The sequence below is a fragment of the Alnus glutinosa genome, chromosome 14 (assembly GCF_958979055.1).
Source record: "Alnus glutinosa chromosome 14, dhAlnGlut1.1, whole genome shotgun sequence".
Taxonomy (NCBI): domain Eukaryota; kingdom Viridiplantae; phylum Streptophyta; class Magnoliopsida; order Fagales; family Betulaceae; genus Alnus; species Alnus glutinosa.
The window spans coordinates 19,633,821-19,648,358 of record NC_084899.1 but is presented as its reverse complement, the minus strand read 5'-3'; the positions used below and the strand labels follow the sequence as shown (position 1 = coordinate 19,648,358).

At 34.0% G+C, this 14,538-nt stretch overlaps 2 protein-coding genes across 4 annotated transcripts; one reads left to right on the top strand and one right to left on the bottom strand.

Moving 5' to 3' along the window:
* Positions 1–65: 65 nt before the first annotated feature.
* LOC133856785 (agamous-like MADS-box protein AGL104) lies at positions 66–3,480 on the bottom strand. The gene is made up of 11 exons (XM_062291834.1): positions 3,296–3,480; positions 2,785–2,838; positions 2,662–2,680; positions 2,372–2,433; positions 2,214–2,241; positions 2,048–2,109; positions 1,447–1,549; positions 1,272–1,322; positions 918–1,045; positions 540–732; positions 66–203 (listed from the first exon to the last, which is right to left on the bottom strand). Exons 1-11 carry the CDS (start codon positions 3,478–3,480, stop codon positions 66–68), a joined length of 1,023 nt encoding a protein of 340 aa, XP_062147818.1.
* A 4,652-nt stretch (positions 3,481–8,132) lies between these two features.
* LOC133857765 (photosynthetic NDH subunit of lumenal location 4, chloroplastic) lies at positions 8,133–13,255 on the top strand. Of its 3 annotated transcripts, none has more exons than XM_062293103.1 (6): positions 8,133–8,613; positions 9,904–9,996; positions 11,238–11,298; positions 11,393–11,461; positions 11,947–12,079; positions 12,964–13,255. In XM_062293103.1, the coding sequence occupies exons 1-5, from the start codon at positions 8,194–8,196 to the stop codon at positions 12,024–12,026; spliced, it is 723 nt and encodes a 240-aa protein (XP_062149087.1). In that variant the 5' UTR covers positions 8,133–8,193; the 3' UTR covers positions 12,027–12,079; positions 12,964–13,255. The 3 variants fall into 3 exon arrangements, with proteins under 3 accessions (XP_062149087.1, XP_062149088.1, XP_062149089.1); XM_062293104.1 differs by lacking the exon at positions 12,964–13,255 and adding an exon at positions 12,155–12,611; XM_062293105.1 differs by lacking the exon at positions 12,964–13,255 and having other exon boundaries at positions 11,238–11,294.
* The last annotated feature ends 1,283 nt before the right edge of the window (positions 13,256–14,538 follow it).

Here is a 14,538-nt window from a genome sequence, read left to right as displayed (position 1 = left end):
AGGATGGAAAGATCCTCTATTGCAAAATTGTGTTAACTTAACAGCACTAGTGAAGAAACATTTGGTCATTCTACTTTCATTTGAGGCAGCTTGCCCTCGCAGTTTGCATCTTCGCTGCTAGATGGCACTAGTGGGTAGTTTGATGCAGTCTCTACCTGCTGCTGCGACATCATTGATGAAATGCTTAGTCCTGCAACTTCATGCTGGCAAAAACAAAAAATTTGTTATGCATCATTAGTGGTGAAGGCACGATTAAGAAATGCTCCCACACTTAACACTGCTATAATCTTGATTGCAATTTGCAGACTGAATTGCAATCAATTCAGGCAAGCCCCACCGCGAGGGCAGGTGTGAGGCTGGTGCAAGTGGGCCTCGTACCTGACCTCCGTAGGGCCGGCCCGAATTGGCTGTAATTCGGTCAGTGAATTGTAGACAATCCTGATCAGGAATGATGTCATCAACTCCAGCCACAAATATTACTTAACAACATAGAAGATGAAACAAACAATTTAGATTAGCGTTTTGTGCTATAAAAGCACCTTAATGGGAGGAAATGAGGTTGGGGGCATGAAGGTAGAGAGGAGTTCTGTTGCAGAGCAGGAATGATGCCAAGACGGTAACCCATCATCACCTGGATTGCTTATGTGGTATCCTCCCATGTTGCTTGAATCCACATTTATATTATTTGTGTCATAAGGTACCTGATTATAAATTTCCTCTGGGGATTGGTTCCTAAAAGTAAATTCGCAAGCTCGGAATGAGTATCAAAGATAGGAAACAAAATAACGAAAGCAAGGTTCGAATTCAAAAACCTTTGCTCGAATACATGTTAAATACTTACTTATCTCAAATGCTTAAGTTATTTAATTTATATTCTAATACGACTTATCGGCAAAATATATATATTAACGGTTTACCGCATAGGGATGCAAGACGATTCAGATCCTACACAAATTTGGGTTGGGTTGTGTCCATTCTCTGGTAACCAAGAAACGATCTCATTTTCAAATGATGTTGGTAGTCCATCTTGTGTGTCCAAGTATATCTGCGTTTAATAATCTTAAGAACTATTACAAGCATGAAGAAGTATCCAAAAAATGCAACAAAAATTCTTAAATTTATGGCCTGAAAATAATTACTAAAATTCTAGTCATATGAAATTAAGTTGAAACCCACCAAAAAAATAAAAATAAATAAATAACAGAAAGAAAGAAAAAATGTATAATTTTTTTTTTCTTTTTAAAAGTATTATTTGCCTAAAATATTATCACCTGTGCACTAGATGGGTCATAGGCGGATAAATGGGTATTATGTATATTTTCCTGCAATGAAGAAAATCGATCTGTCAGTAATTGTGACACTTTTTGCATGCATAAGCACCATATTACATATAGAAGCTTCATTAGGGAAGAAAAAAAATTATAGAGAACAATAGCTAGGCTTCACCTTTCTAATTTGCTTGACACGCCTCAAGGCGTCCAAAAGATTCTTCTCACATGATTCAAGTTCCTCCATTGATTTGAGCAAAAGAGGGTCCGGCTCAAAAATACTAATTAACCAAGGAAATTGCTTAGAAAGGGAACCAAAATTGTAGCCATTTAATATTGGTTTTCACTTCAATCTAAATTGTAATTGTATTGATTAATGTTTGAATCTACATTTTTATCCTATAATGTTGGGATGACATTTTCAACCGAGCCTTGCAATTTTTATTTATTTATTTTTTAACGATGACTAATTTAAGGGTTGGTTAGAACTAGCTATCACATAAGCATTGTAGGACAATTGTGTAATAAAAGAGTAATGTGGCATGTTTTAAGTGGTTTCTTAAAATACAAAAATAAAAATAAAAAACCAAAAGGGAAGATAATTACTTAAAATACGTCACGTCACGTCATGTCAACTAGTGTGAAATTGATTTGATAAATGAGTATAAACAGTAGCATTACTCGTGATAAAAATATAATTTCTAGCATTGCTCGTACTCTGATGCATTAGGTGGAAATTAAGATTAGAAAGAATTTTTAGTCACATATAGAATTCTAACCTTAACTGCTGTTCAGCCGTGTGAAGCTGATGTTGCAAGTTGCTAATTTCTCTTCGGAGTTCCTATATAAGTATTAAAGGAAAATCATGATCAATTTTTTAATCTATGGCAAGACATATACTATTAAGTCTAACAAGAAATTTAAAATATTTGTAATTATATATACCTCCACATCTGAATTCTTGGCCGCTGGACTGGTTGAACACGTTGTACAGAAATCAATAAATAATTTTAAAGGAAAAAAAAAAAAAAAAAAAAAGAAGAAGAAGAAGAAGAAGGGAGAGAGAGAGAGAGAGAGAGAGAGAGAGAGAGAGAGAGATGTACATGGCAAGTTGAAGGGCTATGTCACTTTCGTTCTTGAGTTTCTTAAGGGTGCTCAGTAAAAACTGCAAGGATATGATGATTAATAAGACATAAATGATTTGTAACTTGAGAGAGAATTATGATGTCAGGGTTTGAAGTCATGATCGCTGATTCTGTTATCATGTTAAATTATCAATTATTAAATTTTACACGTTGAATATTTAATTAAAATAAAAAACAAATTGTGAAATTAAGGTTAACTCACGATCTCCAACTTTGATATGATGATTAAATTTCATTTATTACGTTACCTCTCTATTTTGAACAACACTGCAAGAGAAGGGAAATGTTTGTTATTAATTAACAATTTGGTTTGATGAAGAAGAACAAAAATTATGAAGCCAAGAAAATTGCTTTATCCGTAAAATTCTTACCATCCTCTATCATGATCGGGCAGATTTATGTAACGTGCAAACACTTCCTCGATTCTGTAAAGAAAAAAAAAAAAAAAAAAAAAAAAAAAGAGATCATAATTAAAGGGCTTGTTGTAGGATGTTATATGATTAAGCTCCGTTTGTTTAGGCGTGAAATATCTTTTCGTAAGTATTTTATGTATTTTTTTTGTGTTACAACCAAAAATATAAATTTTTAGTTTAACCCAAAAAAAAAAAAAAAAAAAAAAATTGTTTAGTTTCGGAAATAGTTTCTATTTTTAATTTTTTTTAAACCATTTTTTGGATTTGAGTTTTCTTTTTTAAATTGCCGGACCACTGTCGCAATTCTGTCGTAACTGATCAGAAAGTAGTCGACCATTTTCGGCCGTCGCTCAAAAATAATTTTTAATAAAAATATTTGAAGTACGAAAAAACAAGGCTGGCCGGAGAAGAAGACATTATAAAGACAAATGCACTAATTGTGAAAGGAAGACAAAAAAAAGGCGCGCACCTGCTCTTGCCGGAGAAGTGAGTGAGACGACCAGAGGGAGAGAACATGATGAGAGCAATGTCGATGTCACAAAGAACGGAGAGCTCGTAAGCCTTTTTAACGATCCCATTTCTACGTTTGGAGAAGGTAACTTGCCGATTCGTCGTGTTTTCTATTCTCTTAATTGGGAGTTTAACTCGACCCATCTTTCTTAATTAAACAAGGAAAATGAAAACCTCGCCAAAAAAAGAAAGAAAAAAAGAAACCTGCAAAAAGAGAGATCGAGCTAGAGAGAGAAGACGAGAGATGCGAGCGAGGGAGGGGGAGAGATGCGAGGAGACGGATCGTCGATGGTTAACTCTTTATAATCTCACCTTGAAGAGTGGAAGAGTTGTTTTACAAATTAAAGATGAATGGACGAAATTTACTCTATCAGCGACACAGCTTTTTTTTCTTTTTTCTTTTTTCTTTTTTTTTTAACTGTAAAGGATGTTCATTATGACTGTACACGAGAGCTTACAATTTTTGGCACGACGATGAAACTCAATATGAAATTAAAAGGTCATGGTCGAGGAGTTTGACCCGTTTAACTAAAGGGATCGAATTATGGTTAGCCTATATAGCCTTATATATACATCTATGTTTTGACACGACTTGAACCCGATACACAACATAATGACAGGTAATTTTTGACATGATTCATGAACTTGATACGAACTCAATACAAAATTACAGGATTAGAATCGAAGAGTTTAACTTATTTACGATACGATTCAAATTTAATATGAGAACACGAATTAGCACTCTTGCTCCTCAGCTTTACATTATTTGTCCAATTAAATCTCATCATATCATTGTAATTTATGTGGGGAAAAAGGTTGAGGTTGTCACGATCAGTTGGCAACCATCTAGGAAAAAAACAAAAAATGTGTACCTTAAAACTTACGGAAATGTTTTGAACATTACAATTTTTATTATAATTTTCTGATAAACTTATGTAATAGTCCACACAAGTGTCACATGGTGTCATATAAGTGAAAAATTGAATAACCAAATTTGACGGATAAATTTAATTAATTAGTAATTGACCTGATAGTCATATCAGTTAATAAAAGATTTATAGTATAAAACCCTTAAACATGCATCAATCAAAAACTTAAAACCCCTTGGAAGTGAGATCAATGGACCTAACAATCAATAAAAAAAATAAAATAAAGAAAAAAAAAATGTTAAGAGTCATCTTTATTGAGTATATATACTATCCAAATTTTATTGTACTAAAAAAGTTAAAAACAAAAACAAAACACTCAAAATCACTAATTACTTTTTTCAGTCAATAGTTAGAGTCAAAACTATCTATAATCTTATTTTAACTCATGGCAAATGTCTTAAGTCATCGAACTGCATGACAGGTTTTTACTTTATCCTTAAATTATCAATTATGTTAATGTGGTCTCTAAGGCATTTTAAAATGCTTCAATCTTATGGTTTGCTTGCTTGACCGTCCATGGCTGAATAGAAATATCTAATGTGGCTGATGTTGTATACGTATTATTATAATTAAGAGTATGATGTGAACCACTAGTGACAGTTGTTTAGTAGTCTCAAGGGAATCTTTACGAGGTTAGGCAAATACTAGAGAGTGAATGTGAATCCCGCAAAAAGAATCATTCATTCCTAATTAGAGTATTAGTCACTCTGAGTTTCATTAATGTCTTAGTGAGGCCGAGTTAAGTTATGGCTCAACTAGTCTTGAGAGAATGCCTGCGGTTCTTCGCGCGCCATCTAGGTCCCTTCTAAGCAATTCTCAACGGGTAGGTGTTACCATGATAAAGCCTAGGTAGAGTAGTCAAAATTGCTTGTCCCCTTGTGGCCTTTTTATTTTTATTTCAAAAAAAAAAAAAAAAAAAAAAAAGGGAGAAAGGAAGAAGAAGAAGAAGAAAAGAGAGAAATAAGAAGAAGAAAGAAAGAAAGATCGAAAGAAAGAAAGAAGAAGATACTGATGCGTTATAAATTGCAGGAATTGACTGGCATTAATTAGTTAATTAATATGGGGAATTGAAGAAGAAATCTTGTTTTTTAGAATATTAATTAACTTACAAAAGAAAAACAGAACATATAAATTACAATTTGCAATTAGCATAATTTAGACGTTAGCCTTCACATGGACGGAAATAATTGGGGTATTACAATTTTTACTAGAATTTTTTACAAATTTATGTTGTAATTTACACTTTATGAAAATGAGTGTCATATATATTATTACGTCACGTAAATTTATAAATATAATATAAACTATCATATGATAATTCACATTTCAATAACAAACGTTATACATAACACGTAGACAATCATATTATTTTGTCAAAAACTTGTTATAAAAACTATAATATTTCAAGCCGACTCTATAAAGTAATATCTCATTTTTCAAAAGGTGGAAACTATTCTCAAATCCTCCTCTCATAAAGAATTAAATTCTATATTTTGAAAACTAGGCTCTAGGCCAAAAAAATAAAAAAATAAAAAAAAAAAATTTCATAAAGCCCTCGTCCATGGAGTTTCGTCCATAATGGTATTAAGAGAGGCAAATCGTATTTGCGTGTTTAGTTTGAATCAGATCAAGGCATAGGTATAATATTATATAAGTCGATTATAATTCAATCCGTTTAATTAAATGAGTTAAACATTTAACTTTAATTCGTTAATTTTATATTGAATTCTTTTAAAGTCTATAGGTCGTATAAAAAATCATGAAAATACAGGATGGGTTGTAAAACCTCATTTTTACAGCTTTCAATAAAAGAGTGCCACATCATCTAAAAGCAATATAGTATGCATAAAATAGTCATGAAAACACAACATCATAAGACAATTTTTCTCTTTCAACCCCACCGGCGTAAGACTCCGGCGATGCAGCCAGAGCGACAACCGACTTCTCTTTCCTTAGCCTTGAAATGGTATTTTGGTTCTTCTTCTCTGTAATCCTCGTATGGAGAGTCTGAATTCTGGTCAAGTCCTTGACTGTGAACTCAACCGCAGAATTTTTCAAATCTGTTTGTTGGCGAAGTGGGTTGTGCTTGAGACGGAGCTTCACAGATTGCTTGAGCTGTTCCGCTGAAATAATAACGTCTCCATCTTCATCATCGCTATCATATTCTTCTTCTTTTGCTGCTTCATTTGTTATCACTTGCATCATTGATTCTGATTGCTCGGATTTCTTGGTGGTTGAGAGGCCACACCCGATACTCGCCGAAGACGAGACGGCATTGAAGCTCAGGTGATCATGGAATTCGATACTGACGAGAGTAGAGCCATTAGGACTGTTAGAGAATATATTGATACCGTATATTACGGTACTCTCCATATATTGTAGGATTTGAATTAATCCTCATTAATTGTAATTGATTATAATCAAATCTGATTTGATATTCTCTAACAAGGACTATGTTTTCTGTGATGATGAATTCCAGCAAGCGCTTGGAAAGCACCAGAAAAGATTAACAGGAGAAACAGAATGGGAAAAACCTTAGGATCCATGGTAGAGAAAAACCTACAGCAAATTCAACTTCAGAAAATTCAGGAGCAAATGAGAGAAATTAACAAACCCAGAAAGATGAAGACTTGGCCCAAAAATTCAAAGCTTTGTATGGAAAAAAAGAAAATTAGAATCCATGGTGGCCTTCTGTGGTGGCTCTATTCGTGGGCGGCGGTGGCCTTCCGCAGTGGTTTTCGGCGGTGTTGGGCTGAGGAGGTAGTAGTTTTTTAAGACCGGTTAGACTCTTGAAAGGGTAGACCATAAATTACTATTTTATTTTTTTTCATAGGATTAGGTGATTTCTTGTCTATTGTATTTAGTCTTCTTAAAATGATGTATCAACTTCTTATTGGAAGATGTAAAACATCACTTTTACAGCCCATCCTTATAGAAGGGGCTCTAAAAAATTATTAGTTTTAAATGTCAATATTAAGTATGGATCATGTCAAGGTATGAATATTAAAACTATATAGATTAATTCTAATCCAATCTATTTTATTAAACGAATGAAACCCATAATCCTAACTTGCTAATTTTGTGTCAAATTTACGAATTGTGTTAAAAATTGGTGTCCTAAATTGTAGGGCTGTCAAAACGAGTTAACACGACCCGTTTGACCTGTTTATTAAATGGGTCAAACAGGTCAGGTCAGGTCGTGTCATGTGACCTATTATATAATAAAGTCTATTAAAATAAAAATAAAAATACAAATACAAATTTAAACTAAAAAAAAAAAAAAAAAAAATCATATTATGAATAATCATATTATTTCATTGTAGAAATATGAAACATTGAATTGTTTTTTTGTTTACTTGTTTGGGTTTAACTTCTAATTTCGAAAACTTGAAGAAAAAAAAAATTACTATTTTTTATTTTTTTTTTTGTCTTTGCCTTTTTTGTTCAAGTTCTAACTCAATAAAAGAAAAAGATTCTTTTTGTATTTTGTGAGATTTTTTTAGTTTAGTCTTTAGTTTTTAGACAGTGAAAAAAAAAAAAAAAAATAACATGATTATTTAGATTTAATTTTTAATGTTAAAAGAAAGTTTAAGTATACGGGTCAAAAGAATTTTTTGACCCACGAGTCAAACGAGTTCACCTTGTAATAACTCTTTTATTAAACGGTCTAACTAACCTTAACCTTAACCTTTTACCTTCGCATTAAATTCACGAATGTGTCAAAAAATTGTTGACTCTACCAAATTGATAAGCATCAACCGCCAAAAACTATCTTCGATCATGAATTCATGATGATCATTTTTAGTGTCCCAGTGGGTCCCTTCTCATATCCACAGTTCCCACTCAAAAAGCGCTCTACAAAGCGAAGCCATACAACCCTCAAACTTGAGATAGCTCGAACAAAATCCAGACGAACAGAGAGACCAAAATGGCTGTCTCTACTCTAACCGTTACGACCCCAAAGCTCCTTTCCCTTCAAACCTTCAACCACAAGTCCTTCTTCACCACCAAATCCCCCTCTTCTTCTTCTTCTTCTTCTTCTTCCTCTTCTTCTTCGCCTTCTTTTTGTTCTGGTTCTTCTCGCTCTTGTTTTTCGAATGCAGACAATGCGAAGCTCTCTATCGCTTCAGTTTCTTCAACCAAGAAGCGTGTATTTGATATGGGAATTGGGCTTTTAGCAGCGTCAGTTCTGGCTATGTCACCGTTGGATGCCAATGCTACCAGAATTGAGTACTACGCCACTGTGGGAGAGCCTCTGTGTGAACTCAACTTCGTTAAGTCTGGGCTTGGTTACTGTGACGTGTCAGTCGGCTCCGGTGAGAAAGCTCCTTATGCTGAGCTTATCGATGTGAGTTTTAACTTGAATTGGGTTTGCTTTCTGTTTTTGTGTTTTTATTTTTATGTTCCTATCTCTCTCTAATTATGGTTCTCAATGCTGTTCTTTGTTAGATTCTCATTCAAATTCTTGCTTTAGTTTTTCTAAAATATTGTTGCATAATCCGTGAACTTCTTTATTTTTGTTGGAGGATAATTTAACATGATATTTTGTCTCAAAAATCATGAATTTCAAGAAGAGATTCTTTTGCAATAATGGTTGTTGAAAAATTGGTCAACATGTTAGACGCCATATGGGCAAGTTTCTTGCTTTGCCACCAACCTCTGTAATGTTATGGTTTAATGTATCAAAATATGAAAATGTCCCCCTCCCAGGCCACTATGATGCACATGCCAAAAGACATGTTTAGACAAAGAAAGAACCAAATTGAATCTTTTAGTATAAATGGACTGAAATAGCAACATATCCTGGTAGAATGTGCTTAAGAATTATGGATATATGTCTGCCATGCCACTAAAAACCATTTAGATTTGTTTAATTTAGATTATTCTACCTTCCATAAAAAGATTTCTACCGTTTAGTGTTAGGCCTATGTGCACAGGCGACGACGAGGAGAAAGTTTCACTAACAAAATAGGAAGATTACAGTAGTGGCACAAAACTTTAACAGAATGTAAATCAGAAGTACACCCCAAAGAATTCTCTCTATCAGCATATGTCGCTTAATCTCTTTCTGTTGCTCCAAAAGCCGAGTGAAGAAACAAAGCTCTCAACTGAATGTATAACATTAAGTTTGTAAGTGGCATAAAGAGAAGGTTTCTAAAATCTTTACCACAGGGGATTGAAGTAATTGATTAGAACAATTAAATACCATGAGGGGTGTAATTAGTAAAATTAGAAATGCAAGGGTTGCAGGTGTACTTACCCTGTAAAAAATGCTTTGGGTATCATTATGAGATCAATACCCCCTTTGTTCTTGCCGAAGCTAGCCTCTTTCTGAAAAAAAAAAAAAAAAAAAAAAAAAAAAAAAAAAAAAAAAAAAAAAGAAAGAAAACCTTACTCTTGCCTTGATGTTCTGAACTTCTACCAATTTTTTGCAGTCTTTGGAGTTTCCACTCACTGTTATGCATGATGTCAGTTCTCTAATTATAGGCCTCATTTAGCTCTGTTCTGGTCATGATATGACGTTCAGCTTATCATAGAGTCTGAAGACTAATACAGGATGTCTCTATGTAATATTGGTGAACTTATTCCTACTATTTCAATAGGCAATTAAACTTTATCAAATCTATTTCCAATACAGGTTCACTACACTGCAAGATTCGGTGATGGGACAGTCTTCGACAGTAGCTATAAACGTGCTAGACCTCTCACTATGCGTATTGGTGTTGGAAAGGTATATATGATGTTGTCTCATACATTACGTTGTTGGTATGATTCAATCTTACCCTGAATCATTAGAGTGGTCATATTACCTATCTCTTAACTTCTAATTTTGGATTGATGATGTTGAAGCTTTTAAACCTCGGATCAAAACTACTTTGTGTGCATGAAAGTGTTTCTAACTACTTTCTAGCTGGGTGTTTTATCTTGTATATTTTCTATGTACTTGGGTTGCGCTTTCATTTTTAATGATATTTTGATTACTTACAAAAAAAATAATAATAATAATAAAATAAAATAAAGAACGTTAAAACATGTAAGATGCTCTTTGGACATCTGACATATCCTTTAATCTGGTTTATCTTCATTTGTCAGGTTACATTATCTGCATGTTATATCTGTTCATGCAAGAGATTTTATGTCTGTACTAAGTAGAAATCAAAATAGATATACCTTTGGGTTGTAACCACTAAAAACTCTTGTCCTATAGGTTGTTCTGTCTCTGCTATACCTAACTACCAAATTTATTATTCCTGTGCCCAAGACAATAGGTATTTGTGTACTTGGTATCTGAGAAACATTTAGCATAAGTGCCTTTGTAATTCTTGGTATGTCATGGAAGCATCTCGGACTGAGCAGAAACTACATTGTTTGATAAAGCACTTGAAGTATGTCTATACACCTCTTTAGTTTAGAGAGAGAGAGAGAGTATGTTGCCATTATATCAATAGAAGTAATTCAGAATGATATATTTTGTAAAGTCTGTTTTATGAATCGAGTACATGACAAATGATAATTCTTTCTTCTTTATCCGCTATTATTTTGGCTAAATTCATCTTATTGTTGTTACTCATTGTTATTGGTTATGCAGCTTAATCTTATAATAGTGATGAACCTTTTGTAAAGACTTCTTGAAAGAGATACATTAGTGCCTTCATGTGCAATGCTGAAAATTATTTAATATCCATGTGTTCCGGCAGCTCCAAGTTATGACTAAAAAACACCCGTGCACAGAAGTGACTGAATGAAAACTCTAGAGCGCCAACAGCTGTGAAACCAACATATTAATAACCAAAAAACAACTCTAGGGCTATTAACTAACCTCAGTTGACATCTACGTGCAATTGTTACAATTTAGGTTTTCTCCCACTTAATAGTTACCCTTAAAGACAAACAATCAATATTGCAGATAATTCAAACTTTATTTATCACAGTTTATTCAAATTTACTTTTTATAAATTATTTTGTTTCCAGGTCATCAAGGGATTGGACCAGGGAATTTTCGGGGGTGAAGGAGTACCTCCAATGCAAGTAGGTACGATATTCAGACTGTACCTATAGACTTATAGAGGTTCTTTTCTGTATGTTATTTCTCACTTGGCCAAAAACTGTCATTGTGCCATACACAGGTGGAAAACGTAAGCTTAGGATTCCTCCGGAATTAGCGTATGGGCCAGAACCAGCAGGATGCTTTTCAGGTGAGGTTCCATATCCCATATCTTAACCCTTACAAGTCTTGAAACTTGAAACATTCTATAATCATAAAATTTGTACAACATCTTCATAACTAATCAGGTGAAAAAAGACAAAACAAAAAAAATCTATCTGCCTCTCTCTCTCCTGGTGAGTGTCCCCCCCCCCTGGTGAGTGTCTGTGAGAGCAAGCAAATTTCTAGAAGCAGTCGGTTGCTAAAACTTGCTCTGGACAGATATCTATTGTTACAGACTTTGTTTACAAAATAGCTTATGGATTGGACTTGATAAGTTCCTTGCTTGAACTTTTTTTGGCAACTATGTAGTGTTTGTGAACAATAGTTGACAAAATGCCAGTGATGGATTAGATTTGATAAATTTCAAAAGCTTCTTGGTTGCATTAGTGTTATTGATTGTATCATGATTCGGGCATGCTCTTGTTGGTATGGTGCAAAAGTCATACTGACACCCATCTTATGTTTTTTTTATAGGTGACTGCAATGTACCTGCCAATGCAACTCTTCTATATGATATTAAATTTGTTGGTATCTACAGTGGAAATAGAAAGTGAAGGAAGCCCAAATTCATTTGATAGCATATAGATTGAAAGCTCGTGAAAAGCGAGTGAGTTTCTTGTCCTCTTGGAATTGAATTTTATCATTGTAAGATAGAAGATTTGATGGTAATCCACGTATTCAGGACCCTACATGAACTTTACTATCTGCACACTTGGCCTGCGAAATGGACATCTTTGACTTGCAATAGATTGGCCTCACCTTAGGATCTGCGTTGTCAAAATAATAAAGGGGGAATCAGAATGGCTGTCACTCATCTCCTGAGACGTGGATAAAACATACTTGCCTGTTCTTGTTTGTTTATACAGTTAATGGCTTATCCTGGTTTGAGTACTAAAGATCGAAGTATGAGATGAGACGTTGCTTATGGATATATAGGGGTTACTCTGAAATGAAGGCTGGTAGATGATCGTCAATTCTTTTCCAACCAAAGCATAGCAGTCTCACTTAAATTTTAGAAACACTATGGGAGGTCAATGAAAATTTTAGAATTTCAAAATTTGTGACAGAAAAATGGGCAAAAATTATGCGTCCAGCAGTCCAGGTATGGTGCCGCAGAATCCATGCTTTTGTTGTTGGGGTCAAACTGAAGTGACTTCTATAAGGAATACATATAAAGATACTAAGATAACGTTGCGAAGTGATTGATCTCCAAGGTTAAAAATGGCCTACTAATGACTTCCTAACCATCAATAATGCTGAGTCTCTTACTGCAGCATTCATATACGTATATATTCACTGATTGGATGACTGGTTAGATATTTGGTTTGGCATAGTGTTCTAACTGAAATCATCATGAGTACCAACTCAGGGCGACCCCAAAACCTTATGGACAATATACTATTACACAATGAAAGATCATTAGTCAAATATTAGCATATTATATTGCTTTACATTACATGCTGATTGAGAATGGATCAATTTGTATGGCAGAATCTCATGGCTGACACTGGTCACCTTTCTCAAAAGTACAAGACGTGCCTATAGCTGCCTAGCTATCCCAAATGCTTTCCGACTGTTTTCTTCCTGAAGTATGATTACAACCACAAGATCTGCTTGCAGCTAGAAATTCCTGTCGTTTTTGGCAGTAATTGATCATCCAGATTGGTTTAACAAGTTGAGCGTCTGTCTTTTGCACATGGCTTTCAACTTGACCTTATTGTATATGTGATTTTGAACTAATAAAGAAAGCATATATTATTGTGAATTCTTTTTCCAAACCCAATATCTCAGAGTTTTATTTATGTAGCTAGCCTGACAACTCTCTGTCTTGTCCCTGAATAGTCCCAACTGTGATGCTATTATTAAATAAATTGTCAATGCAAACTGGAACTGCTAGATATATTGTACACTTTCTTGATAATATTATTGTGAGTTCTTTTTCCAAACCCTAACCCTCCCCCTTCCCTTTCCCAAGGAAAAAAAGAGAAAAAGATACTGTTTTCAGAATTTGATTTATGTAGCAAGTTGACAAGTCTCTGTCTTGTCCCTGTCCCTGAGTAGTCCCAATTCTGAGTCTGTGATGCTATTTATTAAATAAAATTAATAAATTGTCAATGCAAACTGGAACTGCTAGATATATTGTATACTTTCTTCATAATCTACTATTTCAAATATTTCCTACAAATAAATCATAGAAAATTTTCGTACTAAATGATCTGGGAGCTCTATTATCAAGACACGTATAACACGTGGGCCTTGATACACATACAACCTTCACTCAACTATTGCACAATCCCAAGGCACATTGGGGTGAGGCTCACACAATGGGTCTCACTCCAATGTGTCTTGAGGTTGTGCAATAGTTGGGTGGGGGTTGTAATTTTAGCATTTTCCTATCTCAAAATCTACATCCATTGCTACAAAATCGGCATATTACTACGGAAGATATAATTCAAATCAAGTGACTGATTAGCAAGCACTCTTGGGAATTGGTTTTATTTCTTTCAGCCTTGCCCTTTTATGTATGAAAAAAAAAAAAGAAAAAAAAAAAAGAAAAAAAAAGAAAAGAAAGAGGTGGTAGTCTACATGTATTTGCTGTCGATTTTTCCTACAGTTATATATGAAAATAATAATAATAATAATAATAATAATAAGAAGGAAGTGCTTGTTTCCAAAGAACAGAAGGTCCATTAGCAACATACAAACAATGCATACCATTACTGAATATGATAAATATATCTAAAAACACTTCTTTAGTAAAGCCAGACTTAATGGATCAATAGATTTCTGTTAACTATCACATCAGGTTCAATTGTAATTAAGCAAGATTTGGGATTAAACAAATTATGAATCAAAAATTGGCTTCAAAGTAGGAATGCACTAGAAGGAGAGTGCTCTTTGTTGTTTTCTGTGTTAGGTGAATTTCTTTTTCATTTATAGATAAAGGGGGGAATATGGTGGATATGCTTTTTGAGACTCAAGGTTTTGCACGTGGATCTCTCTGTTCTTGGGACTGATTATGTCTTTACGCTTCCTCTGGATCAGAGAAAGTGTGAGGGAAGTTTA